Raw genomic sequence first — 24522 nt, 5'->3', positions numbered from 1 at the left:
TGAAAACCTTAACTCGTAGTTCAAAAACAAATAATATACTTGTATAATCGGTACGCCTACTATTTGCCCCCGAGATCACCATGCAATTAACCTCCAGCTCTCCTGACCACGTCAGCATGCAAATGTGCTGTCAGTTCCAACTCGTCAACTTGCGTTGAGTAAGTCATCGGAAACAGCTCGGTCGGATCGAAACTTTGGAACTTAGCTTCTGAGAGGGCGGACAGTCTATCGAACTCCCGAAGTAGAATACATTCTCTATGCCGCCGGGAGCTGGTATCGACTGGAACGCTGCATTATCTAATCCACCACTGGGTGTCGCAAAACCGACTTTAGCCTAGTGGTGGGCGTCGAGCGAGCACAATACGTCCCAAGGTCACGTAGATGGAAGATAAATTCTTAAAACAAACAACTTCATTTTTGTGTACGCCTAGTTTGATAATTTGAACGAGTTTTATGACACTTAATTAGCGCGCTATAGCACTTGTACTATTGTTGTCATATTTGCGTTTACCACCTATTTCATTAGCGTTCAACGGAGACTGCAGTCTTCTCAGGCAAACAAGCGGATAATTCGTGAATGACAAGTTACGGATCTCAGCGATGCGATGCTCAGCTACGTTGCATTGATATGTCTGTTGCAATCAGGGGCACACGCTTCTGACGCTCTGATCGAAGATTTCTACTATAGGTCATTGGAACGAACAGCTGATATATTAAATTTCCTAGTCGTCATGCTGCACCTAAGAAATGTCAGTCCCAGCGTTAAGTTCTTCGCTAATGATGGGTTTACATTCTGTGTGGTCCAGTGTTGCCATTTTTAATTCATATATGTTACCAGCTTCGGACGTATAGAGCATGATCAAACTGAACACAAGACAGTTATGGTGTTTGGGCGTAGACGTTGATACTGGCCCTAGCACAGATCAATTGTCAGTGGGCTGCGTGATTGTTCCGTTCGACCAGCTGTGAAGTACCTAGTGGACAGCGAAAAGCTGATCTGTCTGGCGGTCATGCATGCATGTAAGCTGAGGATCTCGATGAAGTAATACTACGAGTAGGTTTTTAATTGGCATTTCAGGGCTTTGGCTTACCTTGCTTCGACAAAACGGAGAAGGTTTCATTTATCCAATTTCGTTCCGGTGCAATTTGCTACCTCTTTATGGCAGAAAGTGCTTCCACAGTTTGTTACATATTTCAAAGACCTCCCATCTATTCACCGCAATCCTTTCAGTGAGTGCAGCAAAATGGCAAAACGAGCTGTTGTTGCACTCATATATTATGCGTCCTATTCATATGTATACCGTGCCATACCGTACCGGGTACCAAACTGGAACGTGAAACGATCGCTCTCTGCATATTTGCGCTCCACAGCATCAACGTGTAACAATTCGGAAGGAAAACGCCCAGAAGCCTAAAGAGATGTTTGCGTAGTTGGCGTAGTTGGAGTGTGTGCCATATGGCGCTTTGGTATCAACATTACAAGTAGAAGAAAAAACTGCCATGAAACATGCAAGCGTTCTTCGTATTCAGCACGGTTTGCCTTTTTTGTGGTTTCCGTTTCCTTTCATACTTTAGCTTGACTCCAATCTCTGAGGTACCACCCTAGAGCATTGTGTTCGTCATACACCACGTTTACAATTCCCCATGCACCCAAGATAAGAGTTTTATGAATGTTTACAAATCGTCTTTGTAGGGGAAAAGATCTGAATCTGCCGGGTCCCAAAACTGGAAAAGTTTTCATTTATTCAAATTGTACAGGCTTATATTGAGTTTCTTGGAAACAAGAATATGCAAAACATGCTGTAACACAATGACAAATTGAGTAATAAATAAATTATATTAATTACGTTCACTGGCGATTTCAGAGAGGGGTACGGTCAGAAGGTGTCCCGCCGGCTCTACTTTGTTTGGCTGTTAGCTGTTAAAGAGAGCAATGATTATTTGAATTTTGTTACACAGTGAGAGTGGCTGGTACATTTGGATTCTTTGTGGTCGATCGGAGAAGCGATATTATAACCAAACTAAAACGATAATTCAAGTAATAAAAGCAAAAATAAATGTATAATTCTTTTTTGCGTTTTTTTCTGGCATTATTATTTTTGTTTGGTTAGAATATCGCTTCTCCGACTGACCACAAAGAATCCAAATGTACCAATCACTCTCGCTGTGGAACGACGCAGAACTTTGATAAGCATTATAAACAGTGAATTCTATGGTGAATGCTTTTAAAATTTGGCAATTTACTACACAGTGTTATATTGTAAGAAACCAGATAGCATTTTGTATCAACAATGTCAATACAAAATGCTATCTGGTTTCTGCGCACCCTTATGTTTCTCTTGAAGTCTACATTCGGATCAGCAAAAATCTCCGGGTAAATGTCTCACCAGAGATGGCATTTCTTTAAGATAGTGCTACGATCTTACTGATACTAAGAATCCTTTCTGATCAGGGTGCGAAGATTAGGAGAATGATTTATAGGGTAAATTTCTTCGTTAGGACTGAGACAAGGAAATTTGCCAGAAAGGATATTGTTTAAAAGATCAACTATCCTGTGTTTAATAATATTTCCGTAAATTGCCACACTTAGTCTCCGATTAAGTTCTAAATATTTAATTGAAATACGTGGTAAGCAAATTTTCCAACTTAGTGATTTTTATACCATTCCACTGTTCTGACTAAACTTAACTTTTAATAAGCTTCTTGGCCAAAGTGAAAAGTTGTAACTATTAATTTAAATTAGTTATGAAATTTCCGTTTCACCTACGTCTCATCAGAATCCGACACTAACTTAGTGACAGGACTAAGCTGGCGTCGGACTGATGCTAGCTCCAAAAACGACAAGTGTTCTTTTCTGCGCAGGATTGTCACAATATCTAACGACTTTCTCTAATATATTGTAGTGTACGAGCCGTACGTCCATCTAGCCTCTACTGTTTTTCTTCTTTTGGTGTTTTTTTCTTGGTGCCATATTAAAAGGGGACATGAATATACAAACGACGACACGATTATTAGTATGCGCGAGATTACGAACGCACTAGCATAGTGCGCATAATAACATACAAACGCACGAGCTTTTCACGATAATACAAAGCCGATCGAAAATGCAATGATTTACACATATCTACGCCCACGATGTCCCAGTTATTTTAAACGTCTCGGCGATTAAGGGGTTATATACAAAGTTGGAGCTCAAATTATTTTTTTTATAAAATGTCCTGAAAGTACATACTTTTGAAAATATTTTATCCAGATCGGAGTACTTGATTTCAATTACAGCGGTCTATAGCGCGCTGCTAGCTCCTCCACGAATGAAGTTAACACAAAACTTTAAACCCAATTATCTCGGAAAGAAATTTTCTGAAAAGCACCATTGCGGTGAATATCTCAAATACTATTCATCGGACTTTTCTAAATTTGTTTTGAATTGTTATAATTACATTCTCGTGTACTTAAACGGTTCCTTTTTCACCAAAAAAATTTCGATTCCGTGCAATGCATTTTTAAAATTTTGAGCACCGAATAACTTTGGATTTATGGTCAATATCGTTTTTTTGCAGGGAATTTTTATTTTATTTGGAAACCGATCCGTTTAAGAACACCACAACACATTTTTCTTCAATATTTTTTTAATTTATTGATTTCAATTGAGCGGTTCGTCTTGGAGTGTTCGCCGTAAGGTTGCATAACACCCTTTAAAAAATCACGAGTTTAGCTCCCTTTTTCTCCACTACTTTGTACTTGACTTAAGTCAACGTGATAGCACTTACGAATTTCTAAACTCGGTCTCATGTGACTACATACAAATAGCCGCTGTCGCGCGATCATGATTCACACTCGTCTGGGAGATCCCGCTCTAAAATACGGAACTCATAAACACTAGACAGCAAGTCTCCGGTCGCCGTAGTTGGAAACTAGGGGAGGGACGAGTTAACTCTCTTCCCCCATCTAAACAGTACACTCAAATTTTAAAACCAGAATAACTACCAGTGCAAACATTCAAAAGCCCACTCGAATATGCAAACGGCTACTTGGTTAGAAAAACGAATTTAAATACGCGAAGCTATACACACGCTAGCATGCAAGAAATTAAATCGGTCACGTGATCAAACATGTTGACGTAGAAACGCTTGTGCCCTTCACGATAATACAAGCCTCAAGTGCTATTATACTAATGCCCGTTCCCACACCATTATAAATTGGTCACATGCGGAAGCCCCTTCATTTGATCCTAGCAGTCTAGGTCCATGCCTTCCATCTTCGTCTCAGAAGAATTCAAAATCCTATACATTGGAAGCTTCAGGGTGCCATGGTCGGTTACTTTAGTAATATGGGGCAGCGTACTCTCTTTCAGATCTGAACCGTACATTCAAAACCGCGGTTTACGAGAACATTCAAAAGTCAACACGAATATGTAAATGGTTTCACAAATATAAAAAAAATCTGTGTGATTAGATGAACGTGTTTACACCTACGAATTTATAATCGCGGTCTCAAGCGGGATTATACAAAGTCGCGTTCCCACGCGAAACTGAATCGGTCACTTCCGGAAGCTGCTAACCTCAGTCCGAGCTGCACAGGTCCATGCCTTCAGTCAGACCATTCTAAAAAAATCGCTCATATACAATTGTACACAAGTTTCAGAACGACATTTGTCGGGAGCCCTAGTGATATAGAGGGACTCATTTTCTTCTAGCATCTGAACCGTACACTCAAAATTAACCATCAGCCCCGCGGTCCCCGCAAATCTTCAAGAATTCACTTGAATAAGCAAATAGTCACACAAATATACAATCGCACAAATAGCCAACAAAAGCGATACAGTACAATCGCATTTATGCACGCGAAGTTTCATAAAAGTTAGAGCAAGCGACATAGAAATGCCTACGCGTTTGAGCACGGTAACATTTAAACGCTCGAACTCTGCGCGATCATCTACGCACACATACGCCCTTGATCTCACAAACATGAAAACGTTCCAGTGATTAAGTAAACTAGTTTGTAACGGTGGTGCGCATGCAAGTCAAGCGCGAGCATATAAACGCTCGTTCCCACGCGACCATGAAATTTCGACGTACCCGCATCCGAGCACTCAATATCACAATAAAAACCATGACCCGGGGCAATTGACCTCAAGCAGTGTTTTAGTGTTTAGTTTTTCCCGTCTCGTCTGCAATTGTAATGAGTGATTCTGCCCAGTGGTTTCAAAAAATCTAGTGGTTTCGAAAAATCTCCTACATTTTTCGAAGCTTCACTGCGGCATGCTGACCAGGGCTTTAACCGGCCACTGCAAACTTAATTATCACATGGCAACTATTCAGCGCGCTGAGTCTTTTTCATGTGATCTTTGTGAATCCGACTACGGAGCCTCATATCATCTGATATGCAACTGTCCAGCGGTAGCGCAATTACGATTTCGAGTCTTCAGCCGTCCTTATAATGACGAAACCATGTTTGGACGACTGAAACTCAGAGACATACTAAAGTTTCTTATCCAATGTGATAAAGAGCTTTAGGATTATTCGCAGGCAAGTTGAACTACTTGTGAGTTTAACTTACCTGTTGTTTATTTTTGTTTTGTGTTGTTATTTTTCCCACCCTTCCAATTCTACTTCCCCATACCTCCTTGTCCTTTCCTTCCGCTCAGGAAATGATGAAATCACACGGCAAGGCACAAATCCCCGACTATATACGGGGAACGTGCCATTTAAGCCAATATATTCTGATTCCTGATTAGTTTTTCCCGTCTCATCTGTAATTGTAATGAGTGATTCTGACATGGAACCTTTCTGAGAACCAACCTATACGACTCCAGTAGGACCACTCTAAAAAAACAACAACATGTTAGCCGCGTTTATTTTAGCGAAAATCGTATATCTGACTTCAAAGTGTTACAAAAAATTCAAAAATCAAATAAAAAATAAATAGATCCCATCGTTACCAGGGAAGAATTATGTGGACAAATACTGTACAAAATTTCAGCAGATTTTGAGTTATTATGTACATAGCAAAACAATTTTTTTTTTTAATTTTTGAAACGCTTTCGGAGATTCATTGTCACGCACTCAATTTTAAGTCGACATTCTTAAGATAGATGTCCGTTTAACTCCACTATAATAGTAATAATAATAAAATGCACTAGCATTTCACTATCAAAACAGATAGTAGTATTTCGACTGCAACGCATAATCTTCTTTAGTGTTCATATCAATCGGTATATATTAAACAGAAAATATTTGTCTTGTAAGGCTTAATTGTATCATCGAAAAGTTTTGGTTTTTAGAAATTTTCCGTATTTTGCAATGAGTATTCGAGAAAATATTCTTCGCGAAATAGCAATAGAATGAATATTCTAACACTCCATATCGCCAAAACAATTTAAAAAATGTTTCCTTTTTACCAAATTAACAACAACAACCACACCTAACGAAGTAGTGAAAAGAAAAGATAGTGGAGATATCACAATCACTCAGAACACCGAATGTTATCAAAAATAGGTCCAACAGTGAAAACCAAAACTGCTCTAGCAAAGACGAAATGGATGGACGACATACGAGAGCGAGGTAGAGTGCATTCTGGAGATCAATAAATAGTAGAGGACAGAGCAGAAAATGATTGCTCGCCGAGAAAGAATCGATAGCAGTGTGTCTACAATAGACGTGAGCGTTTTTATTGTCGGACAAAATTTATTTTGAATTGTAAAACGTTTCTAAGCGTCCCTTAAAGTTCAAGAAACCAAATTACATAACAATTAACCCATTCATCCGATGGTCTTCAAACTTTCGGGAAATAAAATAAAATACAATGCTTGGGTCAAATTGTTTTTGTCTCGAAATCCATTTTTCCTTACTTCCGCTTTTGCATTTAATTCCTTGGAATGCTTCCGAAGTACCTGCTTCATGATGGTCCAGTTTTTCTCAAATTTTGGTGCGTTCGTGAGACAAGGTTCTGTGGCACGAAATTGATCTGCTTAGCCCAGTTCGGATCTTCTTTCGAATAATGGCACGAGGCTAAATCCGGCCAGAAAATCATTGGACCATCACGAGACCTCATGAGTGGAACTAGATGCTGTTGGAGGCATTCTTTCAAGTACACCTACCTTTTGAGCGTTCCATTTGTCACGAACGAGGTGTTTCGTTTTCTACACGATCAAATTGCCTGCCAAACCATGGTTTTTAGCGGACTTAGACTATTCCTTCTGTGCCACTTCATCAGGGACGTCGAACTTATCAAAAGAGTAGAAAAGGAGCCCATGCGCTGCTTTCATATAAATCTCCTCATCCAATGCGATTTTGTCAACAGCTGAGTGTAGGCCTTCCGCGCACGTGATTGACCCACTGTATTCTGCCTTTTGTCACAAATCAGCGCTTTTTGTACTTTGGAGTCCTACGTGTTTTTTTGCATCTTACACAACATTTTTGATTAAATTCAGTTTTTTCGTCACGTCTTTCACTGCATCATTGGGATTCCCCATCAAAGTTTCCACTACCCCATCCTTAACACTATACAGATATCCATTTTGGTCACTTTTTTCCTTCCTATCGACGGTCAAACGTTCGTTGTACCGTTTCAAAACTTAAACAAAACTTACGACTTACCGTTGATTGAACAATTTCCAATTTCTTGCTAATGGCACGAAGAGAGAGATCCGAATTTTCTTGAAGGGATGAAATTGAAACATTAATCCCAGCTTACTAAAAATCTGATGTTATGCAAATTAAAATTATTTCACAATCATTGTAGTTTGATAGATTTTGGGGTAGTGGACAACTATCAGAATTGGTGGATTTTTTCTGATATTTCATCGTTGGACGTTCACATGTGTCGTGTAAACTCTTTGGATTTTTTTGTGTCTACCTAGTGCTAATTTGGGTACTAGTTTTAACTAGACACTCAGTTGGTGCTAGTTACTGACGAGATGAATTCGACACACAAAAAAATTAAACCTAATTTAAGTGGGGTTTTGTGCCCATAATGCGCAAATTGGTTTAATCCATTTTTTTCCTTTTGGGATATGATATTCAGTTTCAATGTATTCTATTCTAGTTAATATTCCTAAAATATTTTGTGCAATTTTATAAACTGAAATATCGTACAATTTTTGGGTAAAAATTAAAATTACCTTTTGTTTTATGCGTAATCAATAACATTTGCCATTTTCTATCTTAATAATTTCAAACTGGTTTCAAGTTTATGACTAAATAATTTTGCAATCCATAAAGACATTGATTAGCTGCAGAAAATATCAGGAACAACAGATTTTTTGCAAATATTAAATTCGAAGTTTTTTGCTGAGCTATTTTTTGTTCTAAAATCAATTAACTTGCTCGAACTTCCTTACCGAAAACAAATTCTAAATTCAAAATATGGTACAATCATTCAAATGTAATTCAAACCGGGATGGTTAAGATTGAAACTAATCTCCGGTATCTAGTAATAAGAATAATATATTCCCGCAATTTTTTGAAAGTCCTCATGATGCTCGAAATAGTTGGTTTTCAATGTACCTTAATAAATTTCATTATATTATTTCATTATTTTTCGACATGCAAAATAATTTTCGACGGGGGGATTTTATATCCAATAACTCCTCCACTTCTGAGTATGCCTCTTACTATTTATATTTATGCAAATCCCATTGAAGGTCACCATCAGACTAACATTGTTTCTCTCTTGTTTATTTTGCTACAGATCAAGCTGAAGAAGATCCTTGGGCTGACAGTATGCAGCAACGCGGGATTGGACGTTTCTTCGACAACAGGTGTCTTGGCGTATCCAGCAGGGTAAGTTTTTTCTTGCTTTCATTTTTTATCTTGTTTCGGGATTTTTTTGTTACATTTGCAATTCATAAGATTGTGCGACCGGTACTAATTTCGCATTTTGCTGATTATCTTTCACGGCCGGCGTTATTGTAATTCACAACGGAATCATTTACAGTCATGCATAATTTTTCACGGCCCAAGCAATCTAATCGAGATATTGGTAATTTGTTCACCTTCGAACTTTTAGCTTGATTAAAAATATGGGGTCTGCTGTTGTTGAGGTAAAGTGCTGAACTTATTAGCAAGTTATCATGTCATGTGCCCCAATTCTCAACCAGAAAGATTTCTTAGTGTCAGTAGGATCTGTATAACCAGAATTGGGTATTCATTAGAAATCAAAAATTGAATTCTTATCAATTTTGGCTGGGCATACTAGAAGATAACGGTTTCCTAATTTCCATAATTACAGTAAACAAATGAGAGCAAGTTACCGTTTGGAAAGTAATACTGCTACTAAAAGGAAAGTTTCGGTTTTCAAACCATACCAGTCATCCACTTAACCATTCTCGGTAAGTTGTCAGTGAGTGAAAGCGGTCATCGCTGGGCACGATCTTCCTCTTGTCTGCAGTTAGCCTCGCCCCAATCAAACAGTCAAGGTAAATCAGATCCTTCAAGTGCAACGTGCCACGACTCCTCAATATTACCGCGATCCGACAAAAACGATATTACCTCTTCTCGGCACTCCACCGAACAGCACATCTTTTTACTCTGAAGTTCATTCAGCCGGCCGCAGAAACTTTTCGACGGTCGTCTCGTAGCGGCGTCATTAAAATGCAAGATGAGCTGGCATATGTAACGTGTGCTTGCTATAGTCCATGAGAAGTAGCAAAACAAAATCACACTTGTAAAAATCGGAGCCATGCAAATCGATTGGGTAGCAATGGAAGCGAATTCAGGTTACGAGCTTTAGTTCTCTACAGTCAAAACGAGCCCATCAAACGCCAACTACAGTCGTTGAACGAAGATGGACGTCGGGGAGGGTATGGCTAATTTGAATTTTTCGCAAACTACTTGAAAGATATATGAACGAGCAGGCAAACGTAGCATCGACAAAAAATTCATCTCCTCTCTCGGTGCAGCTAAACTGTATGATAAATGGTTCGGAATGCATCAGCAGTCTCGTTATGTTAGATCATAACTTTTTGTGTGAAACCTCCAAATGAAACCGTCATGATCAATTACCGAAACGCTTTGTTAGGTCAGCATCTGCATGAGAGCGCCTAGTTTCCTTTCAAATACGATTGGTCACGAGTTGGTTAGATAATACACTTAGCGCTTTTTTGCTATACATACTGTCGCTATGGGGCCTTAGTGAACAATAGAAACTGGCTCTTGGCTGCCCTTCGAATACTACCTTGTATGACTCCTAATGTACGCGGCAGATGACACTTGTCAAAGAGATTTATCTAAACAAATAAGACCTTGCCGTAGAGTATCTTTATTTGGGACGACCGACACCAAATTTATTTTCATTAAACGACGCTCGATGGTGTTTCACTTACCAACAGGGAACCCTAAATAATCATTTTATATACCTGCTTATAATTGTTTCATATGGTCGACCCTGAAACAAGCATAACACACGTTTTTCGATGTTGAAATTTCAAACAATTTTGAATCACAAGGGAACCATTATGGAAATACCGCAAGTAGTAAAAGTTAGGAAAATAAAACAGCAACTGCCGATACAAGATACACCTGACCTGGTGCATCGAAAGATAGATAAAGATAATTTTTAGACAAACATTTCGATTCAGCAGTAGGGGAGACCGGGGCTATTTGGCGGTGTCTTCAGTTTTCATTTTTTACCGCTTTGATGGAGCCAGATTTTTCAAAATAGAACACGTGGCGTGGAAGGGCAGACTGTTTGCAACATCTCTGAATTTTATTAAAATGTTTGATGCATTCAGAGCTTAAAAAATTGACATCGCTGCGTGAACTTGAAAGAAAACGAAATTCAATTCATGTCCGCTGCGATGAATGAAATATTTGATTCGTTTCCATCGTCATTCGTTCTCCCGATGCAGCACTTTCAGGTACGGACATGTTCGGTTTCAGAAGCAAAGTGAATTTTATTTCTATGCTAGCTCTGAGAGGGATTATTGATCAAAAGTGCACCAAAAATAGATTACGCAGTTCACTTTTGCTCGAAAATGTAGAAGATGCTATTTTCTGCCTTCCAACTGTCGACATAATAACAAATGAATGCTTTGGTTGGCGAATAAATTTATATTTCCTCTGCACTCAAGCATTCGATTCTGCATGAAATTTCAATCAGTTGGAAAGTGAATGAATGAGGGAGGCGTTGAATCTGAATGTCGGTTTCGGTAAATACAAGCAGAAATAGGTAGCTGATTTGGAAATTTCGTAGCACTGGATGCATTGTCTCCATTTTTAGAGACAAAAATATGTGACGCAAAAAACCCGCCAACTTACCCCGGGGTAAGTTGGCGGTATGTCAAGGTACACCATCAAATAAGCAATCAAATAGAGGATAAAATACTTCAAGGGTCCCTTTGGAACGTGCTGAATGTCTTCTCAATAAAACTATATATCAACCGACATTTGCTATTATATTTCAGTCTCAATACCCCGGAATATTGACTTTGACGCGTACTTCATATTCAATAGCAAATTTTCGAAATTCTTCAGGCGATTGGCCGAAGTAAATGTTCCCTGTATTGACGAGATACCCATTCTGTATTGACAAGATTTTCTTACTTTGGAGTGAATTCCAGAAATAAAAATTTTTGATGACCATTTTTGCACCGTAAATAGTACCCAACTTGCCCCGCGACCAGCATCGCCAACTAACCCCAACAGCATATTTTATAAAAAAAAAACAATTTAAAAAATAACTTTTGTTTGTGGAGAGATGGATACTGAAAGCTCATTTCACGCACTATCGAAAAATATATTCATTTGCGAAATAGATAGAAAATCACCCTAAACGATTATACCCCATTTGGCATAAAGTCATTTGGCATAAGGTCGTTTGGCATAAGGTCATTAGGCATAAAAGTCATTTAGCATAAAGTCATTTGGCATAACGGTCATTTGGCATAAATGCCATTTAGCATAATGGTTATTTGGCATAATCACTGCACTGAAACGAATACTTTAGACGGAATATTTTTCACAAAATCAAAAAAAATCACTATAAATAAATTAATAAAATACTTGCCGCCGCCTAATGTGGCTACGCCACTTCGCTTTCTACCCGTGTTTATGCCAAATCACCCTTATGCCAAATGACTATTATGCCAAACGCACGTTACGCCAAATGGCCATTATGCCAGTTGACTTTACGCCAAATGACTTTTATGCCAATCGACTGTATGCCAAACGGGCTTGGCGGTGGTCAGCTATTTTCGTCCGCGTCCCTTATCACCTATTTTTATAAAGTGATTCATCAGCAGTGCTATCTTTGAAAATGAACCACCTTGGTTATGCAACTAATTTTTCCGGTCTTTTTAAATGCAAATCATTAAGCAATCTTCATTTCGTTATATTCTGAATTCCACGCATTTTGTCGTATGTAATTTTAAATGTACTTTCATTTGATGGCATTGTAAGGGAACACGTATCCGCCGGTTGATGCTAATCGAGCTGACATTTCTTTAGACTGAGCAAACTAAGTTATTTGTTTGTTTAGTGTTTATTTGACCAACTAGGTAACGAATCCACTGGGTCTTTAATGCGTGTGGGAACTACGCATGGTCTTGTCTGAGTGTATGACTTTTGAATTATGTATGAGGGTGGAGAATTGACAATTCGCAAGATCAATTCAAATCCAATTACCAATTTGCGGCAATCATTTCAACATAAAAAACAAATTTTTATAGTCATATATAATGGTTTACTTTTAGTCCATTAACTCATCAGTTAATTATACTGAGCTGAGAATAAGTACGTACTATTTGGAAACGGGGGGTGTTTGATTCGTGCATCATTAATATCGTTTAGGAACGCAGCATTTACTCGAACGAGGTGGAAAATTTCAGGTTACGGGATCACAATATGCTTAAGGACGATTTATAAATTCTGCCACGCTATTAGGAGGAAGAGATATGACTAATTGTGACATGAATGGGAGGGAAGCACGTCATGTGCTTTGACGCAATCGGCCGTTTTACGCACGATTGCGCCATGTATATAGGAAATTCCATGGAACATGAACACTTTTGCAAGTAGCGGCATTAATGTGCTACTACAAAATGAAGGAAAAACTAAAATCATTTGATTCGTATTAGACCAAGGATAAAAATAACGTGGTAATATGACAGAGACTTAGTTAGTGTTGGGTAATCTTTGCGTGACATAATTTATGAATGTTCCACAATACCACTTTTAAACTCATTGTTTGCGGTCCATTTTACATTGTCGACAACACTCCCGACAGCCGGCTGTTCGGAGTTCAAGTTGTTTTCGATGAAAAAATTTCGATAGACGATTACCCAGAGTTTAAACGCCTAGAACATTTACGTATCCTTCAGTCAATAAACTATTCAAACATCTTATGCACGAAAGTATATTCTCAGTCGCATCGCTTGCTTGAAGCGAATCCTGACTAACAACCCACCCACTACCCAATCCGTGGTACTTATGGGAGTGTCACTGAGTCGGGGCCTTCCGTTAAGTAAGTACCACATCAACACTTCCTTTCTCATCCCAAGTTACGGTAAAGATGGTCGTGGCCCGCAATGGTGGCTCTCAGGCGAAATTCTCGCTTGGACTGGATCAATTGTTATTCCCAAACAATGCTCCTCAAGTAGTCTGGCTGGAAATGAGAGTCATCAGTCTGCAATCTACGAAGTATACCGTGCTTACGCAACGCAACGCAACGCAATCGACTGTATGCCAAACGGGCTTATGCCAAATGGCTTTATGCCAAATGGCCTGACCCCCCCTAAACAACACAAAGTGTTTAAAATTTAGGAATGTTACTTGGTATGCTCGAAAACACAATATCACCCACAACTTCCACAAAACAAAATGTTTTGCAACCAAAACACATTGGATAATGGGTTTCACATAACTTGAGGTACATAACGAGGAGCAGCGCTATGTTCTAATAGAAACAGAGAAAGGGGAATTCCGTCAACTTAACCCAACCGCCAACTAGCCCCGGCCTCCCTATTGCTTTAAAAGTTTGACCTTGTTATATTCCAGAACGCATAAAATCGACTCTCTCGGAATCACAGATCTTATCGACTGACGTACCGATGATTGTACCTAATTATATATCTAAATTTTCCATAATGCTGATATTGGGCACAACTCAATCCAAAAGTCCAGAATCTTTTGCGATTTCATGATTCCCTACCGCAGCTGTTTTTCCGTTCCACATCTTCGTTATGCGAATAAGTTTGCCACAGGTGCATATGGCCTGCCAAATCATGTACTTCGAACCGAAGTTTGACAGGTTTTTTTTGTTTGAAACGGTCATCCACAGAAAACTTGTCCTTACCCGGAAAATATTCCTGTCCCAGCAACGGCTTGTAATCCACTCTGATGTAAGTCTAATCATCAATGACGCAGCAGCAGTATTTCATTAGCAGCATCGTGTAGAGTTTTCGAACGTGCGTTTTGGCAACACTCTGTTTCTGTTTGTCCTGATTGAGGTAGTTCTGTTCTGTACGGATCATTTCTTGTCTTTCTAGACGAAATTTTGAGAAACATCCTGACTTCTGGTTCACTGTCATCCTTACCAGCAAATTTCCCAAGGCGCGACATGACAACTCAGGGTTTTGCGTGTCGGTGAACAAAATCTTTTCGCAACACTTATTTTCTTCCATCTCGAATATCACTGAAAACTGTAAAACTTAGCGGATGTAAACAATACACCCTAAAGAGAAACTGGGTAACGTTAGGTTCCTTTCGGTCATGTATGAAAAAAGTTAGGCAAGTTTGAAAGTGTCGCAATAATTAACGACTCACCCTTTAGTCTTGTGACTTGACAAGACGAAAAGTGCGCATAGCACTTGCAGGCGCTGACACAAATTGAGGAAAAAATCGAAACCATCCTATCCGGATCTAAGCTGGCAAGAATCTGTTCACAGACCGTAAACGGATTTCGTATTTCAATTAACAAAGATCCTTTTTGCCAAGGGGAGAATATATGGGAACTAGTGCGAAACTTTCTCAATTTCCTTGTTGCTCCTGATGCGATGCTGCAGGTAACAAAATGCTTTCGCCTCGACAGTAGAAAATCAAAGTGGACGGATCGAACGCTTACTCCTGCCATCCACATATATGGCTTTCCTATCCCATTTATATTGAACTGACACAAGTCAACACTCAACATCTCAGCGGGCACACAAATTATGGGCCCCACTGACAGTTCAAATTGTTCTGCTTGTTTTGCTCGAAGCTCGATTTTCACTAGTCAGATACCGTACGGCACGAGTCAATTTTTAGACATTTGTTAAAAAGCGAAAATATTGGATAGCTAATTGAAGAAATGTGTTGTTTTGGACATATCGGTGAAGAGCACCATGGTGCACCAACAAATTAAACAACCTCGACTATCACAAAATTGTGTCGAATGAAATTGGTACTAACGCGACGTTTTAGGTGTTGGCATAGAAATCAAGGCGTCGTAGCAGATACCTGCTGCCATCATAGTGCTTCGGCGTTACTTCGAAAAACATAAAGCAGCGACTCTTTGCACATTGAAATCCAGTTTGTCATTAGAGTACCGGTACACAGTGAACGAAGTCCTGTCTATTCAAGCCTTCAGGATCCGGAACCTCGCACCTCGACTGAAAATCAAACACCAAATATCATCTGTGTACGTCAAGAATGATCGCGTGTCAATAAAACTTCCAGGACATATACGCTACACCCCACAGTGTTTTAAAACGTCGTTTTCGTGCTCAAAATTAATAGCGACTAAATCGTTAACTGTAGAGGTATAGTTTGTTCGGAGAAGTTGTTGTTCTTATAAATGCACATGCACAGGAGTATACCGTTCAGTGATTAATTCACCTATAAGTGATATACGAAATTTATTTTCCGAACTAATTAAGATAGAGACTTTGTGTCTTCGGTAAAGTTGTAGCCAATGTTACTACAAAAGAAATTGCTGAAGACACCATATATCTAGCTTTAGTAGTTTACGAGTTATGGAACATTATATGGTAGACTCCTTAAAATTAGTTTTTTCATGATAACTTTTTTAGACATTCTCGTATCTTCTTGGAACCTTCCACAAAGTTATTTGCAGTGTTGGCATATTGTATTGAACATAACACTCGGGGAGAATCGCGTCGACTAACAATCGAGCCACTATATGAAAGTAAAAAGCTAGTACTTTCAGTATGTTATGATGTTGTTTGCTCCTTTTTGCTCCTTAACCAATTATTTAAGGTGGAAGCTACCCAAAAAAAATCGTAAAATATGGAATATCTTTTTAAATTAAACAGATAAGAAGTAACTATGTTCGGCAAAAATATGTGTTTCGACACTGCAAATAACTTTGTGGAAGGTTTCAAGAAGATACGAGAATTTCTAAAAAAGTTATCATGAAAAAACTAATTTTAAGGGGTCTACCATATAATATGTTCCATAACTCGTAAACTACTAAAGCTAGATATATGGTGTCTTCAGCAATTTCTTTTGCAGTAACATTGGCTATAACTTTGCCGAAGACACAAAGTCTCTATCTTAATTAGTTCGGAAAATAAATTTCGTATATCACTTATAGGTGAATTAATCACTGAACGGTATACTCCTGTGCATGCGCATTCATGAGAACAACAACTTCTCCGAACAAACTATACCTCTAAAGTCAACAGTTTAGACGCTATTAATTTTGAGCACGAAAACGACGTTTTAAAACACTGTGCACCCCCGTGAAAGACCTACACCATCTCTTCAGTATTTTTCGACGCCGAATCTTCGAGTTTCGCCTCCTCTCAATAATCAATCCTCCCACTATGCAGCTGACGTAACTATGCAAATATGACAAGCAACAATATAAACAAACTTTGCATTGGACACTTGAACATTCAAGGATTGGAACGTCACATAGATGGCGTGAAAATCATACTGGATTAGACCTCTTATCACTTCATTGGACTATTAGAAACAAAATTGGGAATCATCTCCTGTAGGAGCTTCTCGCATTCCCGGATACAACTTTGTCCGTCACACGCTTCCATCTAAACGCGGACGTAGTACAAAAACCTGCGGAGGAGTTGGACTGTGTATTCGGAACGGAATCAAAGCTATGACCATTCTAAAATCTGCATTTGATCCCAACCTTCCTATCGCCAATCATGTTGAGTATTTGGCAGTACGAGCGAAAGTATTTGACAGTACGAACTGCACATCTACACAGTTGTGATCTACAACCCAACATCCAGCAATCAACAATTCGCTCAATGCTACGAACACCTGCTGCTTGACCTGCATCAATATCAACTGACCGTCTGTTTATCGTCGGTGATTTCAACATCAATGTGGCAGCAACACAGCAGAGCCCAAACTTTGTGGCTCTTAATCAAATTCATCAGGCTATTGCTTTAGCAGTGCTCCCCACATCAGCAACTCGAATTACTGAGCGCAGCGCAACGACCATAGATCTAATGATCACAAACGCCCCTGATACAATCACGACCTGTCGAACTTCTTGTGCCAGCACAATATCCGACCATGAAGCGATCTATCTGATCTCGAACATGAGAGTCCCTAACTGAACCACAAAAAGTCGAAATACGTAATCTACGCCGCATCGATCCTCTACGGCTTCAAGCTGATTTCATCAGCAGAAACAGAACGGACTTTTATCACTGTAGCAATGTTGATGCAAAGACTAAAATGTTAACCACAGAACTGCGAACGCTCTTCAACAGTCATGCACCAGAAAAAAACTATAACTGTTCGAGATAAGCGCACACCGTGGATCACAAACGAAATTGAGCAAGCCATCAAAACCAGAGACCTAGCCTACGCACTGTATGCTCGAAATTCCTACAGGCTAAAGGGTGATCCGCTGTGGTACGACTATCAACAGAAACGCAGCAGATCAGCTACCCTCATTTCTTCAGCTAAAAGGAGATATGGACAACGGTATTTCAGTCCTGATCTACCTGCACAGCAGTTGTGGAACAACCTTCGTAGGGAGGGAATCCACAATAACAGCAAAACCAACATCAACTGCGATTTGAACGACGGCAAACGTGCTCAACCGACACAAACCATACAGAACATCATTCATCCAAATTCAGCCGCCGAATCTAACAACGTACAGTTCCACTTTCGTGACGTGGATCTAAGTGAAGTTAATCGGCGTTTGCATGAAATAAAATCCAACCTCCTTTCTTATTACCTGTGTTAGTAGAGCTCTTCAACAAAATCATCGCTATTCAAGTTTTCACCAAGAGCTGTAAGAAAGCTATTGTACATCCGATCCCCAAGAACTCACGTCCAATGGAGCCGAATGGTTTCAGATCCATTAGTGTCCTATCTGCGACGTCTAAAATTTTAGAAAAAATTCTCCTTGCTTAAATTACCGAACACCTCAACTGTTCAGAACCGCCCATGTTGGCTGTAAAACAGAGCAAGCAAGCAACATAATACAACCAGTGCCCTCGCCAAAATGACACACGATATCCTCGTTGGGCTCGATGGTCATATGTGTAAGGTTATGGTCTTGTGGTTAGCAAACGGATTGGTTCGGAATTCTACCACGGCGTGGCTCTGGTATATAAGAGGAATCATTATTTTTTCAACTTGCTTTTTTCCTGATCCTCCCTCTCGCAGGTTGATGGGATTGACGGTATTGTAAACATCATCAAGCCACAATATATTCAATAGAGTTATCTAAATATAAGGACCTTCGCTCTTTTTAGTTTTTATTTGCACCAAGTTCTACTACTAGAGGTTAATTAGTTCTCATGTTAATAATCCACCAAACATTATGACTACTGAGGATTTGATTTATATAAGAAGCCCGCTTCAAGATGTTGATTACAATACGCCTCGATAGTGGTGTGTCGAGGAGGCCGGGAGGGCTGATATGAGCCTTTTGTCTGTTCTATACCTTTCCTCTATTCACCAGCTCATAACCAACAATCAACCAGTAACAAATAGATAATTGAGAAAGGATGTGCTATGTGTGGTGATTGGCTAATCAAGTATTAGTAGTGTTTGAAGTACTAATGTATGTCTCATGTGATGATCATAACTTCAGCTGTATCTTGTACCTATCTAATCTATTACGTCTCTCATATATTGTGTTTTATTTCTTCTTTTCGAGTCCTATACTGCCATTCTACACCGGCCTTCAGCTGAATCAACAACGATGGTGATCGTGAACGTCTTAACACTCACACATTCTCAAACGCGGTCTCAGCGGGAACCTACAAAAATGCCATCGTGCACGCGATTACGAATCGGTCACGTCCGAAAGTCTATCCTTGATCCTAGAAGCCTAGGTCCATGCCTTCAGCTGGACCAATTAAGAAAATACGCCCATACCTATTAGACAACACGTCTCATGGCGACATGACCGGGAACCCTATCGATATAAACGATCCCACTCTCTGCCAGAATTCAAACCGCGCACTAAAAATTTAATATCAGACTCACGGTTCGCGCAACCATTCAAGAACACACGTTACAAAATCACGTCAGCGCACAAACGTTAGAGCCCCTCGCGATTTTCCAAGCAGCCTACGAACTCGCAAACATGATTACACCCCGGTGATAAGGTGAAAATCTCAGCACTCATAAACTTACCAACACGATCTCAAGTGTCAACCTACAAACTCCCGCGCTCGCGCCATCATGAATTGGGATCGTCCGGAAGTATCTATCCTCGGTACAAACAATCTAGGTCCTTGTTAATTATTAAAAAAATAATAAAATTGAAAAATAACTACCATATCCACTAGACAAAACGTTCCATGGCGACATGACCGGAAACTCTAGTGATATGGGGTAACTCTCTCCCTGTCAGAATGTGATCCGTACACTGAAAACTAAAGATCAGAATGACGGTCCGCGAATATATAAATCGCCGCAGGGTTTCAAAATCGAATTTATACACACGAAGTCACATACACGCGAGCACACGGGACAAACACGTCAACATACGAACGCTTAAGCCCTTCGCGATCATCTACGCACACCTATGCCCGCGATCGCGTAAACTTGATAACACTGCGGCAATTGTGTGAACGTTTTAGTACTTACGAAGTTACAAACGCGATCTCAAACGCCAACCCGCAAATGCGCGATCATGAATCGGTCACGTCCGGAAATCTTTAACCTTTATTCTAGCAATTTAGGTCATACATTCAGTTGGACCAATCAAAAAAAAAATAAAGCTCATATCCACTAGACCACGCGTTCTACGACGACATGATTGGGATCTCTAATGATATGGAAGAGCCCACTTCCTTCTGGAATCTGAACCGTACACAAAAAATTAAGTATCAGATTCACGGTCCGCGCGCGATCATTCTAGAACACACGCGAATATGCGAAAGGCACACGGTTATGAAATAGAATTTATGCACGCGAAGTTACACGTTAACACACGCGACATACAAACGCACACGCGATCGAGCACATTAACGTACAAATATTCGAGCCCTTCGCGATGATACACGCGATTCCGAGTCCCTACGCCCGCACATGCCTGAACCGTACAAAGAATATCACATTCAGAATCACGGCCCGCTACAATTGGCCTATTGCAGTGTTTTATTGGGCGACATTGCCTGTCTCGTCTGCAAATTGTAGTATGTGATTTTGACGGGGAGCCCTTCCGAGAACCTAGCTCTACAGCTCCAGTAGGACAACTCTCGAAAAAAAAACTTGCTTTTTTCCTGATCCTGACAACTATGCATGTTCGCGTCTTCAGCGAAGTTCTTTAGAGGGCGAATACTACGAAGTTTGGTTCAACGTTGTGTCGCGAGGCACTAGTTTATATATTAAGGTGGCATAGGAGTTAAATAAACTCTTGTGTACACTTAAATCGTGCTTATCCGAAACTATGACCTCAAAGTCGGTACGATGGATATCTCAAGAATCGCTCAAACAATTCTATTTTTTTCGTTTAAAAGCTTATTAATTTATCTAGTCTTTGACCCAGTTGTATTGGAAAATTTTAATTGGAAGTATTTTTTATGCAATTCAATAAAAATTCTAGATGAAAAAAAAAGTTTTTGTTGAATTGTCCACTTTTTTATAATTCGATTTTTTGAATAACTAGATAATTTAATATGCTTTAACACCTTTTTGGAATTTTTGATTTCCGGTGATCGTACGAGCGCCATTCTATGGTACCGTTTTTGCTTTTTTAGTCTATTTTTGCATTGGTAACTTCAAAGAGCCGGAGGGGAGTGGCGAAGAGGTTTTCGCATGCGACTAAAATGGTTAAAATCTGGTTTTTAGTGCTTCGGTTTCTCCTCATCAGCAACTAACACCAACTTAATGCTAGTTAGATAAGTCCCAACCAACACCAAATTTTCACAAGTTAGACACTAACTTACACCAATTTGGTGTTGGCTTGAACTTATCCAACTAGCATAAAGTTGGTGTCAGTTACTGACGAAGAGGATCCGAAGCACTAAAAAGCCATACTTTATGTTCTTGTAGTCCTTATGCACAAAAGATTTGGTCTCGTCCAAAACTTTTCCCGTTCGGGAATTTTGCATAAAAAATGTTATTTAAGACTAAAGTGTGTGTGTAAAAATCGCAATCCATTTTGACTTTCCGTTTTCAAGAATTTTTTTTGAAGATGTGTCAGAAAACAACGAAAAAACTCCTATGCCCTTTTAAGTTGTGCATTTTTAACTCATGTAATTTCATCTGTCCAACAATCTACAAAGTTCGTGTCTTCAGCAAAGTTGTTCATCAGATCACAGCTGTGTGGATGACTATCATTTTGATTTCGTACATCAGCATTTGGTGGCGCTATTACATATGTGCAACAATGCATTTTTGAACTTGAATTATCTAGTTAAACTCGTGTATTCGGCGTAGTAGAATAGATAGACGTTGTGATAGTGTACATGTAACATAATTGGTCTATTGAAGATGACTCTGTCTCTACATGAAGTTTGTGTGTTAGTGAAAAATAACGAACGGAAAAGGTTTATTTCTCAGCAAATGAATATTTTGGAATGAGTGCCCGAGCAAAGTCGAATATCAAAATTACAACAAGTACAATTCATATTTTGATAATAGCATCAATTTGAAATCTAATTTTGCTATCAGTTTTTGATTTTTTAAATATGACATCAAATTTTGATCTCATTTTGCTATCCTTGTCTCTTAGAAGAATTTTCTATGTCTATATTTCTTTGGTAAAACATCAAAGTGAATACATATTTTGCTATCAAAAAAAAATTTCAACATCTTAATGAGCTTTCAATTTACTTTCACTGATAGCAGAATTAGTTTTCTGTTTGATGTCATACGACAATTTTGCTGCTCTCTATTTTGAACTTTTAACCGTTAAACGACCAAAACGACAACAACCTGAGCAATTATTTTGCCGAACATCACAACATTAAGTTTAGTTTTCAATTTGTTGCCAGACTCTGCTCGGATGGACATCCAAATAGTATCACGTGAAACGGTTGAAATAAAATGTAGTGAAAGATCTTTTTTATTTATCTTATCTTTTTTATTTCTCAAGTTGATTGTGAATGGCGATTTCTGAATTGGTAAAACTTGTTTTCTACGTGGCGCTTCCTTAAAATATACTAAATCAGCATTGATCACTGACTTGTAAACCCTTGACATACGATTGAAGAAGTTTTTAAGAGCTTTCTTATTTATATTGACCGGGAATTCCCGAAAGCACTGCGAACAATGCTTATGGTCGAGTCACAGAGCATAGACATATAGGATAGACCTGTGTAAGCATTTAAATGAAAATACGTTGAAAATCACCATCGCACACAGGTTTGCATGCGTGAACCACTATTGTATCCAAGTTTGCATGCAAGGCCCGTATAGCGATTGTTGGCCAATCGTAGCGCCGGCTAGTGGCAAGTTGCTACTTGATGTTGACTTCTCAAAATGATAGTTTTATTTCCTATACATAATAAAATCTTCAGTTGGATACCAGTTCTCAGTGGTTAAGTGGTCGCATTATTTTTAACTTCACGATCCATACTTCACGATCCAACGCATCCCACGGAAGCTCTATGGAATTTGGATCGGATGATTGAGCTGACGAGGTCATGTTGACCTGTTGTTCGAAACCATTTGCATAGCCCTTAACAGTAGTAACTTTTGATGTTTATAATTTTTATTTGATGGATATAATAAGTTCAAACGATCCGTATTTCACATGTACACTAGCGCCACGAGTGGCAGAATTCCGAATTTTTTTAATTACTATCCACATGGCTTTTACTTTCTAAGTAGTCATGATTACTTGACGGTCATTTCTTTTTGAAAAACTTTGCTGAAGACATACTATGTAGACCATAAGGGTAACGAGATAAATCAAGTTAAAATGCGCCACTTCACATGAACACTAGTGTCACGTAGTGGCAATAACCTGACCCAAACTATGAACCTAACGAGCTCCTGTGATCTTTGAAACAACTTTGCTGAAGTAGATGTGCAGATGAGCAGGATCTCTGAAAAGAGCATACTGAATTCATCCTTTCAATGTGAAGTTAAACTTTTCGAGGTGTTGCAACATTCAGTACTTATCGGAGCCAGACTTTTGATTCTGCGATCTCAATGAACTGAGTCGAATAGTAGATGACACTCGGCCCTCCAGGTCGGGATTAGTTATTCGATTTTCAGAGAGGTCGTGAAAAAGTTAACAAATACTAAAATTTCATTTTATCTTTTTTTTTGTAATCAATCGGTCAAAAATCCATACGATAATTATGGTGAGACCATATATCTCACCATGATTATCGTATGTCATATTCCAAATTACGACGTATTGGATTATTGGACGAACGTAGTTCAATCGAATCCGACTCCCGTTTGGTTTTGCTATCGTTATTGAGAATGTGGATCGGATCACATTCATTAAAAAAAAATTCATCCGTCGTAATGCAGAATAAGGCAGATGATATTAGAACTTGTAAATTATCCATGGGTGGCACCATTTCAATGTTAGCTCACTAATTTGGAAGCACCGCAATAATACACTAAACAAGTGATGATTACGCAACTTTTTGTCCCACTCAAAATAAAACCGTTCGTCTCCTGTCGCCATGCACCCGCGGCCATCTCAATAGCAGGGTGTCGGTGGTGTCAAGCATCAATGCGTAGTTCTGCGCAAATATGAACAGCGCGAAGCCGTTGAGGTACCACGGGCAGGAAAAAAACGACATTTTGGAAGTGTAAACCGCTAAATTTACATACACTTTTATCGTCACACCAAGATCGCGCGGAGATGCGTGGTATGCGCTCTGCCATTGTTGGTGGTGATTATTTGGGCTGTTGGCGGCCATTTAAAGGTGGTGTGGAGGCGGAAGAGCTACTTTACCGCGGTGGTAAAAGAATAGAGCCGTCGGAGCGAGTCAGTCTGCATGAACGCATCAGCCGGCAGGTACAAGGTGTCTTGGGAAGAAGGAAACAATAGGTTTGTTCCAGTACCAGGAGAAACTGGAAGTACTCCGGAGCAAACAGGGAAAAAATCGTTTCTGTACTATCTTCTCTTTTTTCTTCTTCTGGTGGCAAACCGGAGTGAAAAGGAGCAAGAATT

General features: G+C 39.3%; 1 protein-coding gene across 12 annotated transcripts in view; it reads left to right on the top strand.

Moving 5' to 3' along the window:
* The window catches only part of LOC131682346 (uncharacterized), a 318536-nt gene that overhangs the window by 259141 nt on the left and 34873 nt on the right, over window positions 1-24522 (top strand). For all 12 annotated transcript variants that reach the window (XR_009304069.1, XM_058963749.1, XM_058963739.1 and 9 more), the window contains one exon: window positions 8692-8783. Coding sequence is in view for 11 of the 12 variants with exons in the window: in XM_058963749.1 (XP_058819732.1) it covers window positions 8692-8783 (92 nt within the window). In the remaining variant the exon portion in view is untranslated. The remainder of the gene's footprint in view (window positions 1-8691; window positions 8784-24522) is intronic.

The sequence above is a fragment of the Topomyia yanbarensis genome, chromosome 2, assembly GCF_030247195.1.
Source record: "Topomyia yanbarensis strain Yona2022 chromosome 2, ASM3024719v1, whole genome shotgun sequence".
Lineage (NCBI taxonomy): Eukaryota > Metazoa > Arthropoda > Insecta > Diptera > Culicidae > Topomyia > Topomyia yanbarensis.
This window is presented reverse-complemented; position numbering and strand designations above follow the sequence as displayed.